Here is a 14,439-nt window from a genome sequence, read left to right on the forward strand (position 1 = left end):
CCAATATTTAAAAAGAAATACTAATTTCTGTTTGAAGATAACATATATAGTTAATAAAACAAAAATAATGGAAAAATGAAACTTGGATAAAATGTTTCTCATTTCTATCTATCTACTTATCTCTCTCTCCATCTATCTCTCTGTCTTTCTATCCATCTCCCTGTTTGCATTTTTGCATGCATGGATGCACACAGGTAAGCATATGTAGAGTATGTGTGGAGGCATGCCCATTGTGTATATATACATGTATAGGTGGGTATCTCCAGCATTTTAAAGATGATATTATTATTGGTCATTTTGTTTTGCATTGGAGTATTTATTCTTTCAGTCCAGTCAACACTTTTTTAGTATTTAGCATTTGAGGCACTGTACTATGTCTGGATATACAACTGTGAATAGATCAGGTAAGCTCTCTGCACCCTTAGAGCTTACATTTTTAGTAAGAGAGAGAGAAAATGAACAAGTAAACAAATAAATAAGCAAGATAATTATAGATTGTGATGAGTTCTATAAAGGAAATAAGGGGAAGGGGTGGGTGGCAGGGTGTCTTTAGATACAGTAATAATCTAGTACTTTGAGGCTAAATATTTTCTTACTATGTTAAGGAAATGTCTTTATAATTCTGGTTTATTACTTAACAAATTTTAAAAGTACTTTTTGTTAAAAGTGAGAATTCAAAAATACATTGGAAATGCTTTTGGATGTGAATCCTCTTCCTTATAAATCTTGATGTAGCTGCTATTATTATTTTAATTTTGTGGTGTTAGAAGAGGGTTTATCAGAAACTCTAGGGAAGCATATAGTTTGGGAGAATAATAAAAGTCCTCCCTTACAGAGATTCTGATACATACCGGTTCTTTCTCCTCTCATCCCCATTTTATTGGGATTTGCTTTGCTGATCTATATTGAAGTTTCATTAAGATTTAAGAATACTACTTGAAAATTTTAAGCTTATAAGGAAAGTATGTGATGATGAGAGCATTACTATTAGGCAATTATTTGTGAATAGAATCTACATATTATTTTCCTTTGGAAAATTAATAGGTTCTGAAATAATTGTTGGAGTAAATAAGTACCAACTGGATAAAGAAGAATCTGTAGAAGTTCTGGCAATTGATAATACTTCAGTGCGTAACAAACAGATTGAAAAACTCAAGAAGGTAATAATAGCTATCATTTTTTGAGTGCTTTCTGTGTTCTGGGCACTGTAAGCCCTTACATTGTCTTTCTTAATCCTTATAACAACCATATGAGCTGGGTATTATTTCCCAACATTTTAAAGTTAAGGAAACTAAAGATAAGGGAGATTAAGAAACTTGCCCGGAATAAATAATTGAATAGTTGAGACTCAAATCTAAGTCTGTTGACACCAAACACTCATGTTTTAAATCATTATAACTGCCTTTGTGAAACTTACATATTATTATTAAAAACCACAATAATAATAATAATACCTCCCATAATTTACAGATTAAAACAAAGGCTTAAATGATTATATAACTCACTCAAAATTAAAAACAAAATTAAGTTCAGAGTATCTGAACCCAGGGCTTCTCACTATAATTTGTTTCCACTAGACCGTGGTTTCTGATACTACTATGAAAGAATCATTTGCTTTCGTTTTTTTTTTTTAAGTCAAATATATCTTAATGGTGCTTTAGTAAGACAGTTTATAAGTGAAAGATAATTATTTTGATTGAAACTAGAGTACTATCCTAACTTTATTTCCAATTTCTTGCCAAGATGAATCAATGTTTATGAGATACCAAGACAGATAAAACATATTCTTATAGTTGTAAGTTATATATTTCCATTGTACGATGCTTACCGCGGTCTCTTAATCTCTGGCTTTTATAATTACTGTTATTTTTAAGGCAAGAAACTTGACATTCTTCAGCGATCTTTAATGGTTTTCCTCGGTTTACTTTCCCTGTGATAATTTAAGATCTTTTTTCCCCCCCTCAGTTGAGATGTTCTCAGGGCTCTAATAGAGCTTGTTCAGTTAGACTGAATGCACAACTATCCTCTTCCGTTTTTTTAATGGCAGACGTTTAATGACATTATTTCTATTTTCACCCTCAATCAGGAGATAACGACTCTCTCACATTTTTGTCACTTTTTAAAAAGGTCCTATTTAGGATGTAGCATTTTATTTTCAGTTATCACAAAAGTCTCAACATTTATTCTATTTGGAAAACTTTTCTTCTCTCTTATACTTTAGGCTTTTATTAACTCTGCACTCTCACAGCTGGAGGGGTTCCATTTGCCATAAATATTGTTAAACTTTATTTCAGGCAAGAGAGAAATTCACTAGTGATGATGGAATTGGGTTTTTCCTTGCCCTTAGTATAGGATTTCTGGTCCACTTCTGCTTATAGATATTAGATGATATTAGTAGCATCTTGAGCAGTATCATATTTTAGACTCTTTTATAGGTGGTGTAAACTTGTAAAAAATTGGATTTTAGATAACTTTGTTTAGGCAGGTTGTTGGCAGAGCAGAGTAGAGCTAGGACCTGAGGGGAAAAGTTTTTGACCATGCTTTTCATTGTCTTTTTGTCTCTGTTGAAATATTTCTCATTGTCTCTTGTCTCTTTTTCTCTCTTTTTGGATTATTTTTATTTTTATTTTTTAAGCCCAACATGGGGCTTAAACTCACAACCCAGAGATTAAGACCTGAGCTGAGATCAAGAGTCCGACGCTTAACTGACTGAGCCACCCAGGCGCCCCTCTTTGGATTAATTTTAACTAAAGAAAAATCATACACATAGATATTATTACCAATATAGTGTTAATTAGCTAAGGAAAACAACATATAACTGAACTATTCTTGAAGTTGTAATCTATTACTATTTTTTCATCCTTGTCACTATTATTCTTATAGTGTACCTTTGAAATTACTCATGTAAAACATCTACCTGTTTTCGATGTCTTGTTACATTAGTAAAGCCTAAGTATCACGTATTACTTGGGAGAGTCACCACTATTATTTATTGTTAATAAATAAATGTTATTTATAACATTTTATTACAGTTAATAAATGCTTATTTCTGATTTATCAGGATTATGCTGAATTCAGTATTATTTTAGGAAGTCCTTAAATGTTGAATGAGTGAATGAATAAATTGAATGAGTATCAGACCTAGGATACATATTATTCTCTCCTTTCTTTTCCTTTTGCTTTTGAGTTTAGGATTATGGAACAATTTCTATGTGATGTATATCAGTATCTGATTTCCTGATCTCTGTTTTATTCTCTATTCATGTAAATTGTCCCCTTTCTTAACCTTTTTCATAAGGTCAAATGCAGCAGGGATCAAGATTTGGCTGAACAGTGTCTAGCTGCACTTACTGAATGTGCTGCCAGTGGAGATGGGAACATTCTGGCTCTTGCAGTGGATGCAGCTCGTGCAAGGTGAGGGTATTTAAGTTTGGAGATTTCCAAATACCAGAAGTTGACCAGTTTAGCTTTTCAACGTGTACTTAAATAAAAGGTTGATCATATAAACCGTGTGAGCTGAAACAAAAATATTGGAAACTCAAATGAAGTTAGTTTTTATTTTTCTTAAATATCTGTGCACTTAACAGCATTCATGGTTTTTTTAAACATATAAACATTAAGAGGTTTTAATCTTCTTAAATAAAATTTAAAAATGAAACTTTAACATTTAAAATATGCCAAACATGAAGTCCTCAGGTTTTGAGAAAGTCCATCTTACGAGGGAAAATACCTTCAGGTCATTAGTAACTAGCTAATGTAGCTCTAAACATTTCTACAAATAGATGAACAAAACAGGGCAAAAGTGATTGCTTTTGTCAAATTCAGTTACTAGCAAAGTAAGGTAGTGAGAACTGTTCAGGTATATGTACTCATTTCCCATCTCCAGGGAAAAGCCAGAGGTTGGTCATTTTAGCAGGTAGATGGTAATGAATTATAAATGAACTCACGTATGTTCTTCACCAAGGGCATCATGAAACCTTTCTGAGCAGGAAACATGCTTAAGCTTTTCCCTTTCCTTCACTGGATGAAAGGTAGCATGCTGAGCACCCCAGGAACCCATGTGCCACAGTGCAATGCAGTGCAGGACACAGTGCAGCTGGTGGCCAGCTAGCCAAATGGTGGCGTTCCCGAAGACATTTTATTCATGTACAGTACTTGGATATCACCAGGGTTTGAGCAGATAGAGCTTTATTCATGATACTCTAGGGTCCACTGTCCTGTAAGCATGTGGAGCTATTAAAGGTATATTAAAAAAATCAACAAACTGATCCTGTAAACCACAGAAAATTTTCTCCCAATACATGATGTCACTAAATGAATTATTTTTGCTTTTGTTGTTTATTGCTTAATTAACTTTTTTTTAAACATGTTGTTTTAAGTGCTTAAGGGGTAAACAGTATGTGGGTTGGGTTTTTGTTTTTTTTTTTTTTTTTTTCCAGTTTTAATTTCTTAAATAAGAAAACTTCTCTGCTTATAGTCCTCGAATGGTCTCCCATACTTTCTAAATTAAAACCTAATCTTAGAATGGCCTGCAAGATTGTGTGAGATATGACTCTGCTTCCTTCAAATGCTGTGTCCCCAGTGTCCTTCCTAGTTGTAGAACAAAGAGCATGTTTTTCTACCTCTCAAACTTTTTTGCATTTAGTACTTTCTTTTTCAGTTTTCCCCCTTAAATTCACTTGAGTTTCTCCTTCTCATCATTTAGGTCTTAGTTCAAAAGTTATATCTTCATATCTTCAATATCTTTGAGTAGCTTTCCCAGAGACCCCATTTCACCTGTTTCAGTGTGTTCGTAGTGCTTATTATCATATGAAATTCTTATTAATTCATTTGTGTGCATGTGTATTGTCTGTATCCCCTGCTAAATGATAAGCTCTGTAAGAGCAGGTACTTTCCCCCGCCGTCTTATCATCATATGTCTAGCACTTACCATTCTTGGCCCATATTAGGCACTCAATAATTGTTGAATGAATTAGTGAACAAACGGATGGAATATGCTAGAAGACTTACTTTTTATCAAAATGTATCAGCAGGAGGGGCCCCTGAGTGGGTCGGGCAGTTAAGCGTCTAACTCTTGATTCCAGTTCAGGTCATGATCTCAGGGCTGTGAGATCAGGCCCTGCTTTGGGCTCCACGCTGGATGTGGAGCCTGCTTAAGATTCTCTCTCTCAAAAAAAAAAAAAGTATCAGTGGGAATCTTGCTCTCTTTGCCTATTTGTATTGTTAAGTGGTGAATTATTCAGTAACCTTCACATGCTTATCTACTTATAGTTTTTAAGTCATTCAGTTATTTTCAAATTAACAAATGTTAAAAAGTTTACTATGTATAAAGGCATCCAGAATCATTTTTCATAAGTATTCTGAGGAAAGATGCTTTCATCAATGCAGTAAAAAAATTCTTATTTAAGAGAAATAAGTCAGTCAGAGAAAGACAAATACCATAAGATTTTTTCTTTTAAAGATTTTATTTATTTATTTGACAGAGAGAGACACAGCGAGAGAGGGAACACAAGTGAGGGAGAGGGAGAAGCAGGCTTCCCGCCGAGCAGGGAGCCTGATGTGGGGTCAATCCCAGGACCCCGGGATCATGACCTGAGTCGAAGGCAAGCACTTAATGACTGAGCCACCCAGGCACCCCCAATACCATAAGATTTTTGATAGCATAGTTTTTACTTAGGTAATAAAGTATGTCTAATTATATTGAATATTAAAGTCAGTAAATATTTTTATCTCAAATGATGTTAAGAGAACCTCTGTTTTATTATTTTAATATTTTAGATGTACAGTTGGGGAAATCACAGATGCTATGAAAAAGGTGTTTGGTGAGCATAAAGCTAATGATCGTATGGTGAGTGGAGCCTATCGCCAGGAATTTGGAGAAAGTAAAGAGATATCATATGCTATCAAGAGGTAATATGTGAGATTTCTTTCACCAGAATGTCTTTTCTGTTAACATAATCCCCGTGAATCAACTGTGGGCTTAATTTTCTCACATACCATTTGGAAAATATTTGAATTGACTTTCCTGTTAGTCTGTAGTTTTACTAATATAATACTTTGAATTTTCACTATAGTTCCCTTAGGAGTTTCTCATTTAAAACAAATGTTTTTTTAACTAACACTGATATTGTTTCATATCCCCTAGGTAGTTATATTTCAGTCTCCTTACTACAGTATACTTTCATATTTTCCTAAGTTTATTCAAATTGTTTAATTGCTCAAATAATTCTAAAATAATTTCCTCTTTGAAAATAAGTATTTGGTTGCCATCTAGGCATAAATTAAAATCAGGCTCTCTGAACTGACAATAAATAGCACTGTCAAACATGATTAGGAAATATAAATTAATATAAATTGATCATACTTCCCAGGTGTAAATGTAGCTTCCTGATGATTTTTTTTCTCAACCTTTGTAATAAATTTCCCTCTTTTTATGTCACTAGTTATATATGAGATAAATATCAAAACATCCAAGTTGAAAGTCATCAAAATGGAACTTTTTTTTTCTTTTAACAAAAACAAGTGTACTTTTTAATGTGGGGTGTAAATTTATTGATTTAAGCTGGCAGACATTTTGATTATATGTCATTAGAAGGCACCACATTACAGTCAGCTTGGAGGAGTTCACATTTGTGATGAGTAGGTGAGATATAGTTCAAAGCAACTAGTGAGTCACATTTGTATAAATAACTCTGAAAGTCACCTTTTAATTTATATTTAAATATTTGTGCATATTATACTCTGGAGACTGGCTTATGAAAGTGAAAAGTTGTCATTTCCTCATCTTGCTTCACTATGGTGTTCTCAAGTGTTATGGGCTTATTGGCTGTGCCATCTTTCAGATTTTCCTCTAAGGGGAAGATGGTAAGCATATCCAGGCTTTAATGGAATTCTCAGTTTAAATTAGAGATACTCACAAAGTATGAGTAAACAGATATAAAAAGGTGTTTTTAAATAAACTTGAAAAATTTGGTGTGAATAAATTACAGTTTTTATGTATTACCTTTGGACAATTAATATAGAAATTGTATTTTATTATTTTTAACAACTGCTGTGTTTTGAAATGTTCTTAGGGTTAATAAATTCATGGAACATGAAGGTCGCAGACCTCGTCTTCTTGTGGCAAAAATGGGACAAGATGGACATGACAGAGGAGCAAAAGTTATTGCTACAGGATTTGCTGACCTTGGTTTTGATGTGGACATAGGTCCTCTTTTTCAGGTACTGAAAATTTTGGGGGGAATTTCCAAAAGATTGTCATAAATCACTTATATTTTGAACAAATAATGATAAGATGATAAACCATGATGTTTTTCAAGTTGTAAAAGAAGAAAATGAGTTCAACAAATTCCCCAATTTATTTTTGAATGCATATAAATCCAGTTAATTATGACAGAAATAGGAAAGTAATGTAATTTATGTTAATGTACTTGTTTCTCAGATTTTGTAAAAATCGGTAACTAAAATTGTTATTAGGCATCTGAAACTGAAGGTTACTTTCAATGATCTTTTTATATCATTTATTGAGATTTGACTAATAATTTGTTGGAAAGATAACCCACGTTGGATTGGTGGAAAGTGTTTTGAAGGGGAAATCAGGCATCAGAGTGAGAGAATATCATAATTAGATATTCTCTTCTGTTATTCTTTAGTAGTATTTTATTTAATCACAGAATATTTGATCCAGCCCGCTAATAACTTGTTGGAAGTAAATGAAGGCGAAATTCTCTATAGAGTGATACAATAATCATTCTCTACAAAATATATTTGGTTGAGTACATTGTAATAACTTTCATATTACAAGCTGTATCCACTATATACTTATTGATCATCTACCAAATGCTAGGTTCTGAGTTGAATAAGGTATGATTTTGTCTTCAGGGAGGTTATAGACTCCTAATCAGAAAGAGATTTACTTACCAGTAATCACATCAGAGTAATAGTTAATGTAATTAAAGTTTGAACAAGGAACTTGTCCAAGTATTCTAGGAACTTATGGTTGAACTGTGCCTTTTGGAAGCCTAGAGAGCAAGGCAGGGAAGGGCGTGCTAAGAAGAGTTGGCTTGAGCAGAGGTGCAGAGGTACAGGGTCATGAAGGCATGATGCCTTCCGGTGACTAAGAAGTTCAGTATGATTAGAATACAGAGCTTGGGATGGTATGTAGATTGCGATGAATAGCCTTATATGTGCCATTCTAAGAAGTATGAACATTATCCCAAAGGTGTTTAGGCAGAGTGACAATCAAATATATACTTTAGAAAGCTCACTTTCCAGGAAAATCACTTTCTGAAGTGGTTTGAGAGGAGCTGTGACTAGATGTAAGGAATCCAGTTAAGATGTTCAGTAATCTGAGTGAGAAACAGGGCAGGCCTTACCCAAGGCAGTGTCAGAGTCTTAGCAGAAGTCGGCTAAGATTGTGAAGAAAATTTAAAGAAGGGACTATTTACGATAAGGAGGCAGGCTTAAGAGAACCAGCTTATGGAACATTCAGATGAAGATGACCTTGTAAGTTGGATATGCATGTCTGGGGCATAGAAGAGAGGCCTCCATTACTTAAAACTGTGAAAACTGATTTAACTTCCCATCACGAATATATATCGCAAGATGAGAACTTGAACATTAAAAGGAAAAAGAGAAGGAGGCAGCAAAGGAGGAAATGGGGTGAGGAGTGAGATAAAAACTGAGGAAGAAGGAGAGTTTCAGGGAAAAGGAAGTACTGTTATTCCACACTGTGGGTGGGTCAACTAAGATGAAGACTTAAGAGTATTTGTTGCATTTTTACCAGCCAGAAGTAAACCTTCCTGAAGAGGCCCATGCCCTGTGGAATCTGTAAGATTTTTCCCTTTTTGAATTTTATTTTAATTAATTAATTTTTTTATTATGTTCAGTTAGCCAACATATAGTACATCATTAGTTTTTGATGTAGTGTTCAACAGTGAATTTTTAAATATTACTGTAGAGAGTCTAGAAGAAGTTTTTATTATGAAGAGTTAACCTGAACTTGTGGAGATAACATCTTTGAACTGTGTTGGTAGGTAAATTCATAAATACATTTAAGCTAGGTTTTGTTAAGAACCTCACATATATTTTAGATTAAATAAAGATATATATTTAGATTGCTTTCATTCTTCCATTGAGTTGAATACTTTCCCATTCTAGTTTTTTACTTACATTCTACTACCCTTTTACTTTCCTTTCTGTTTGTTTTAGAGAGGGGGAGAGAGAGAGAGGAGGGAGGGACAGAGGGGGAGGGAGACAAGCAGATTTCCCACTCAGCGGGGAGCCCCAGGCGGGCCTCGATCCCCAGGACCTTGAGATCATGACCTGAGCTGAAATCAAGAGTCCAGTGCTTAACCAACTGAGCCACCCAGGTGCCCCTTTGTTTGTTTTAAATAATGACCAAATATAATACATTCCTGATATTTAGTAATTAGCTTTTGGGAAATATTTCTTATAAAATAAAAGTAATTAAAAACAATGGTTGTCATCCATTGGCACTTAAAAGAATTTTTCAAAGAGCTGCAAGTTCATTTCCCCGTTACATGCCATCTATAAAAATATAATTTGCCATTTAGTACCACCAACTTTGTTAACATAATACTTTGTCATTAAAAAAAAGAAAAGAAACACTTATCTATGGATGGAGGTACTTTCCTGCAGTTCTGTGTATGATTTAAGTAAAATTAGATTTGGAAGTTTTAAAATGTTCAATATTTGGTAACATAAAATACAGTTTAATATATATAAGCATAAAGCATGGAACTGAATTGTTTAAATGGAATTTTAATCTAATAAATTTTGGTAACATGGGTGATATGAATGATCAATCATGCATAAGTCAATTAAATTTCTTAATGCATTAATACTAAGAATATGCACATTTTCTTAAAGGTTTTAATTTCATAGGTTATATTTTTCACAGACTGAAGGTTTTACCAATATGCTGTTTGATTTACTTAGAGATCTTCTTGAATGTGGCTTCATTACTGAGAGCGTAGGATCTTTTGTTTTCACCCTGAAATTATGAGCGTTAAAATATTGCAAATTAAGGAAATCTTCAGATTTTAATAATTTTTTTGAGCTTATAATTGTTCAGTGGTTTCTGAGATAACTTTATCCTCCCCAAATTTCTCAATTTACATTATATTTACAATGAGAAACTTGTAGGTATCTTTTATATGAAGTTATTTAAATACATGCAGATTATCAAAGCAGATGCCACAGAGTCATTGCAGAGAATGAATATGATCCTGGGTAACTCAGTTCATAATTGAATACTTGAAAATATCCTTTATGATTCTGTATAGCATACTGGTTAAATCCAGTTAATAATGAAGAACAGCCTTCTTGACACCATTCCTTCTCTTGTTTATGTATTTGCCAGGATGCTGTAGCCCCTTAACTGGTTTCTAGAGTTCTCATGTTATTTTGATTCATGTGTTGCTTTCAATTCAGTGTCTTCATGGGAGACCGAGGCCTCAGCTTCCTAGTGTGCCATCTTGCTAATGTCGCTCTTTCCCATTCTGTTTTAAAACCTAAGATTCACTTTTCACATCGAATTTATTTTGTCTTTTACTTCTTCATAGATACTATAACATGTTGTCTTATACTTCTCAACCACTCAGTAAATGTTGATAAGACAACAGATGTATTTTTCAAAAATTATAATGTGAAGAGATAATAACATTTGCCTATATTCCTTATCCTAAAAGTTTTTTGGGGGAACTATATTTTGGTGTAACTTAAATCTAATTGATAAATTCTAGGGCTAGAAGCAAATGCAGCACTGGTGCTTATCAATTGGATGAGTTGGTATTTATGATTTGAGAATGATGAAATATCAAATTATATTCACTTCAAGATTTTTAATGAGGAAAACCTCAGAATGTCAATCAAGTAGATAACAGTTTTAAAATACTCTTTGGAATAAATGATGATTTGTTTCTTTACTTTCTGATTGCTTAGACTCCCCGTGAAGTGGCCCAGCAGGCCGTGGATGCAGATGTGCACGCTGTGGGTGTGAGCACACTCGCTGCTGGTCATAAAACCCTAGTTCCTGAGCTCATCAAAGAGCTCAACTCCCTGGGACGGCCAGATATTCTTGTCATGTGTGGAGGGGTGATACCACCACAGGTATTGTTCATCTCCTGTATTTTTCTAGTACTATGATGGGAATCCTGAGTAATATTAGTTTATATGTAGTTCCCTTTACTGTATACATTTACTAAAGATAAATTTGCTGTAGATATTGATCTAAATTATTTTCTAGTGATTTTACTAAGTAAATTTTACTAAAAAAGTGGGCAATGTTCTTTCCTATTCAAGCTATATTGTAATTCATTATGTGTAATTTAACAATTTACAAAGCTTCTATGAGGGAATTACCTCTTTGCAAACTAGTAACCTAGATAGAGATCTACTTTCTTCATATTCAGTAAAGAATGATGGAAAAGGAACAGGATAAAAGTAATAAATAGAGAAGAATGGTAAACACAGTGCATATATCAACCCCTAGCCACAGACAGTGAGCACTCCTTGTGGTAAATGAATTGAGTCCTTTGGTTAACCAGTCAGCACTTGCTTCCGTTGTTTGAAAGTGCTACCTTGTTCAGTCCTTCCATGTTTCCATCCATGACTGTTGCCCTAACTCCGAACTGTATCAGTTACATGGTTTTGTAAAACTTCTTTTTCATTAAAGCTGATTTGATTGGGGTGTAATTTTCTTAGATCCCAAAATACCCTAATTCAGAAGTAAATGGAATCAGCCTGTCCTGAAAATTCAATAATTTGAATTTCCCCTGATTGGGGAAGAGGTGGATTCTTGAACAAAAATGTGGATCATCTTAGAAAAGGAGAAATGAATGCTAAGTAACAGTCAGTGATGTCAGTTAATTTATTAATGGGGTGGGGGGATACCTTCCACATATTACCTTACCTGTTAGTTAAAATAATTAGTTAAGATGTAGATTTGGTGTACTTCCAGTCCAGTTTTTAATTATATCAAGTTTCCTTTTTATATTGAGAATGGAAAAAATAGAAGTGTATATGATATTGCTCTAAGAAAATAATTGATAGATGCTACAATGACCCCTCCACTAGAGCAGGAATCAGTGGAGTGTGATCTTATATCTGGGCCTACAATTTTTTTCCTCCATACCACTCAGAATATAAAATAGTGACTTATGACTACTTATGAAATCAGAAAATATATGTATGAAATTGTGAGTTTGATAATGTGGGGCTAGCAGGCAAACTATATTATTTATTCTTTCTAACAACATAGTACTTAAGGTGATATAGTCAACACAAAACTGCTTTTGTTAATGTACTTGCCTATTTTCACAAATATCGTTTACTATATGGGAATATAAAGGGCGTTTATTTATTGTCTATCTATGGAAACTTTTATCTGTATTGCAGTTTTAGAGTCTATAATCTCTAAGCTCTTAGATGTGATGTTAAAATTTAAAGAACCAAAATAATTAGGCTGCACAAAATATTGGAATTGAATATGAGTAGACAAAAAACACAGGTCTGTTACCTAAGTGAGCTGACATCTTCAAGAAATATATTTCACAGAAGTTGTATTAACCCTCTGGATATTTGAATTACTCAGAACATCTGTAGATGTTTTCCATACTTTTTTCCCTGTGAGTTTAAAGACTGAAGATTATTTTCTGTAATGGCACACATGTGTGTTAATATGAGTATCCTTCATAATGTAACTGTAGCAGTCAACATCGATGTGTACACAGCATAATGTATAAACCTCAATGACTGTGTTGTACACCTGAAACCCTGTAGCACTGTGTGTCAACTATATTCGAATAAAAAAAAAGTAAAAGAAAACACCCCCCAAAAGTATCGCCATTCAGCGGCACCTGGGTGGCTTAGTCCTTAAGCGTCTGCCTTCGGCTCAGGTCATGATCCCAGGGTCTTGGGATCGAGCCCTGCATTGGGCTGCCTGCTCCGCGGGAAGCCTGCTTCTCCCTCTCCCACTCCCCCTGCTTGAGTCCTCTCTCGCTGTGTCTCTCTCTGTCAAATAAATAAATAAAATATTAAGAAAAAAAGAAAAAGTATCACCATTCACTAACTGCAGACAAAATATCTTAGAGGAAATAAATAGCCTTGTAAACTCAAACCTATAATGTGATACTACATTCAACACAAATAATGACAAGTAGTGATAATTTAGGTGAGAGAAAATTATGTGGTTTTGGGCTTGGAAGTTCTTGATCAGTAGGTCATACTGCTTCTTACCACATATCACACACTGGGGTATTTGGAAAATGGGTGCTAGTGGTTATTATTAGCAATCCCGGGGAAGGATTCTTTTCAGCTCCAAATGCGAATGGTATACCAGTTGAGAAAGCTGGGGGCATAGGCGACAAAGAATAAAGGACAGTGTTTGTTGTCCTAGTTTCATTTCCTTGAAATTAGAAATATTGCCTCTTCTATTAATTAAACAAATTCTTTCAACAGGATTATGAATTTCTGTTTGAAGTCGGAGTTTCCAATGTATTTGGTCCTGGGACTCGAATTCCAAAGGCTGCCGTTCAAGTGCTTGATGATATTGAGAAGTGTTTGGAAAAGAAGCAGCAGTCTATGTAACATCCTGTTTTTGTGTTAGCTTTTTTCTAAAATAGTCTTTCAATGACAGAGTAAAACCATGTCTTCAATTTAATTCAACACTTGATATATGCTTTCTTGAAAGCTTTACATTAAAATACCTGACTTATAAGAATTTTGTGATGCTCTAATTGTATATGTACCGTCTTTAAAAATTAAAAAAAGTATATACCCTTAAAAACTTTACATGTTTAATACTTCATCAGAAACTCTAGACAAAGGTATTATTTTAAAAAGTCGTATTTATTTGAAGTATTTCTTATAAAACTATTTCTATTTTAAAAATTAAACTTTACCTAAAAAAAAGTCTGACTAGTCCCAATTCTTCAATTTAGCATTATATTGACTTGAGTACCAGAAAACAAAATCCATATATGAACAAAATAACTAATGCCTATCTTGGAAAAAATACGAAGAGTATTTATATAGAGAAATATATTATGGTTGTGATCTTCAACCAAATTCTACTGGAATCACTTCAATAAGAATATTTAATCAGACCTAAAGGTTGGAATAAGGAAGAAATGGCAGAATATTTCTTCAAATCTGACTTTACTTTCTTCCTGAACATGTGACCTCATTATTGCTGGCTTGGCTCAAGACCCAGGAGAGTGGGTGTTTATGAATATTACCTAAAATGAAAGTGCTTAGGTTGTTCATATGGCTTTCTCCAGAATGATGACGTAAGTTAGGAGTGTAGAAGGGCTATGATACCTGGAAAAGCTAGCGGTATAACTCAGTCCAAGTCTGAATACAGGCCTGGGAATCAAGAGAGCCCATAGTGTAAATCACAGCCTAAGGGCCGGAAAA

General features: G+C 34.0%; 1 protein-coding gene across 2 annotated transcripts in view; it reads left to right on the plus strand.

Annotated features, from left to right (window-relative positions):
• Positions 1-13,744, plus strand: part of MMUT (methylmalonyl-CoA mutase) — a 35,441-nt gene extending 21,697 nt beyond the window's left edge. For both annotated transcript variants that reach the window (XM_028097765.2, XM_028097764.2), the window contains exons 8-13: positions 1,045-1,160; positions 3,299-3,414; positions 5,779-5,910; positions 7,074-7,221; positions 10,966-11,133; positions 13,483-13,744. In XM_028097765.2, coding sequence (XP_027953566.1) covers positions 1,045-1,160; positions 3,299-3,414; positions 5,779-5,910; positions 7,074-7,221; positions 10,966-11,133; positions 13,483-13,611 — 809 coding nt within the window. In that variant the 3' untranslated portion in view covers positions 13,612-13,744. The remainder of the gene's footprint in view (positions 1-1,044; positions 1,161-3,298; positions 3,415-5,778; positions 5,911-7,073; positions 7,222-10,965; positions 11,134-13,482) is intronic.
• Positions 13,745-14,439: the final 695 nt, after the last annotated feature.

Source organism: Eumetopias jubatus, unplaced genomic scaffold, assembly GCF_037043125.1.
Source record: "Eumetopias jubatus isolate StellerSeaLion01/CBP00866 unplaced genomic scaffold, mEumJub1_p1.0 scaffold_6, whole genome shotgun sequence".
NCBI classification, from domain to species: domain Eukaryota; kingdom Metazoa; phylum Chordata; class Mammalia; order Carnivora; family Otariidae; genus Eumetopias; species Eumetopias jubatus.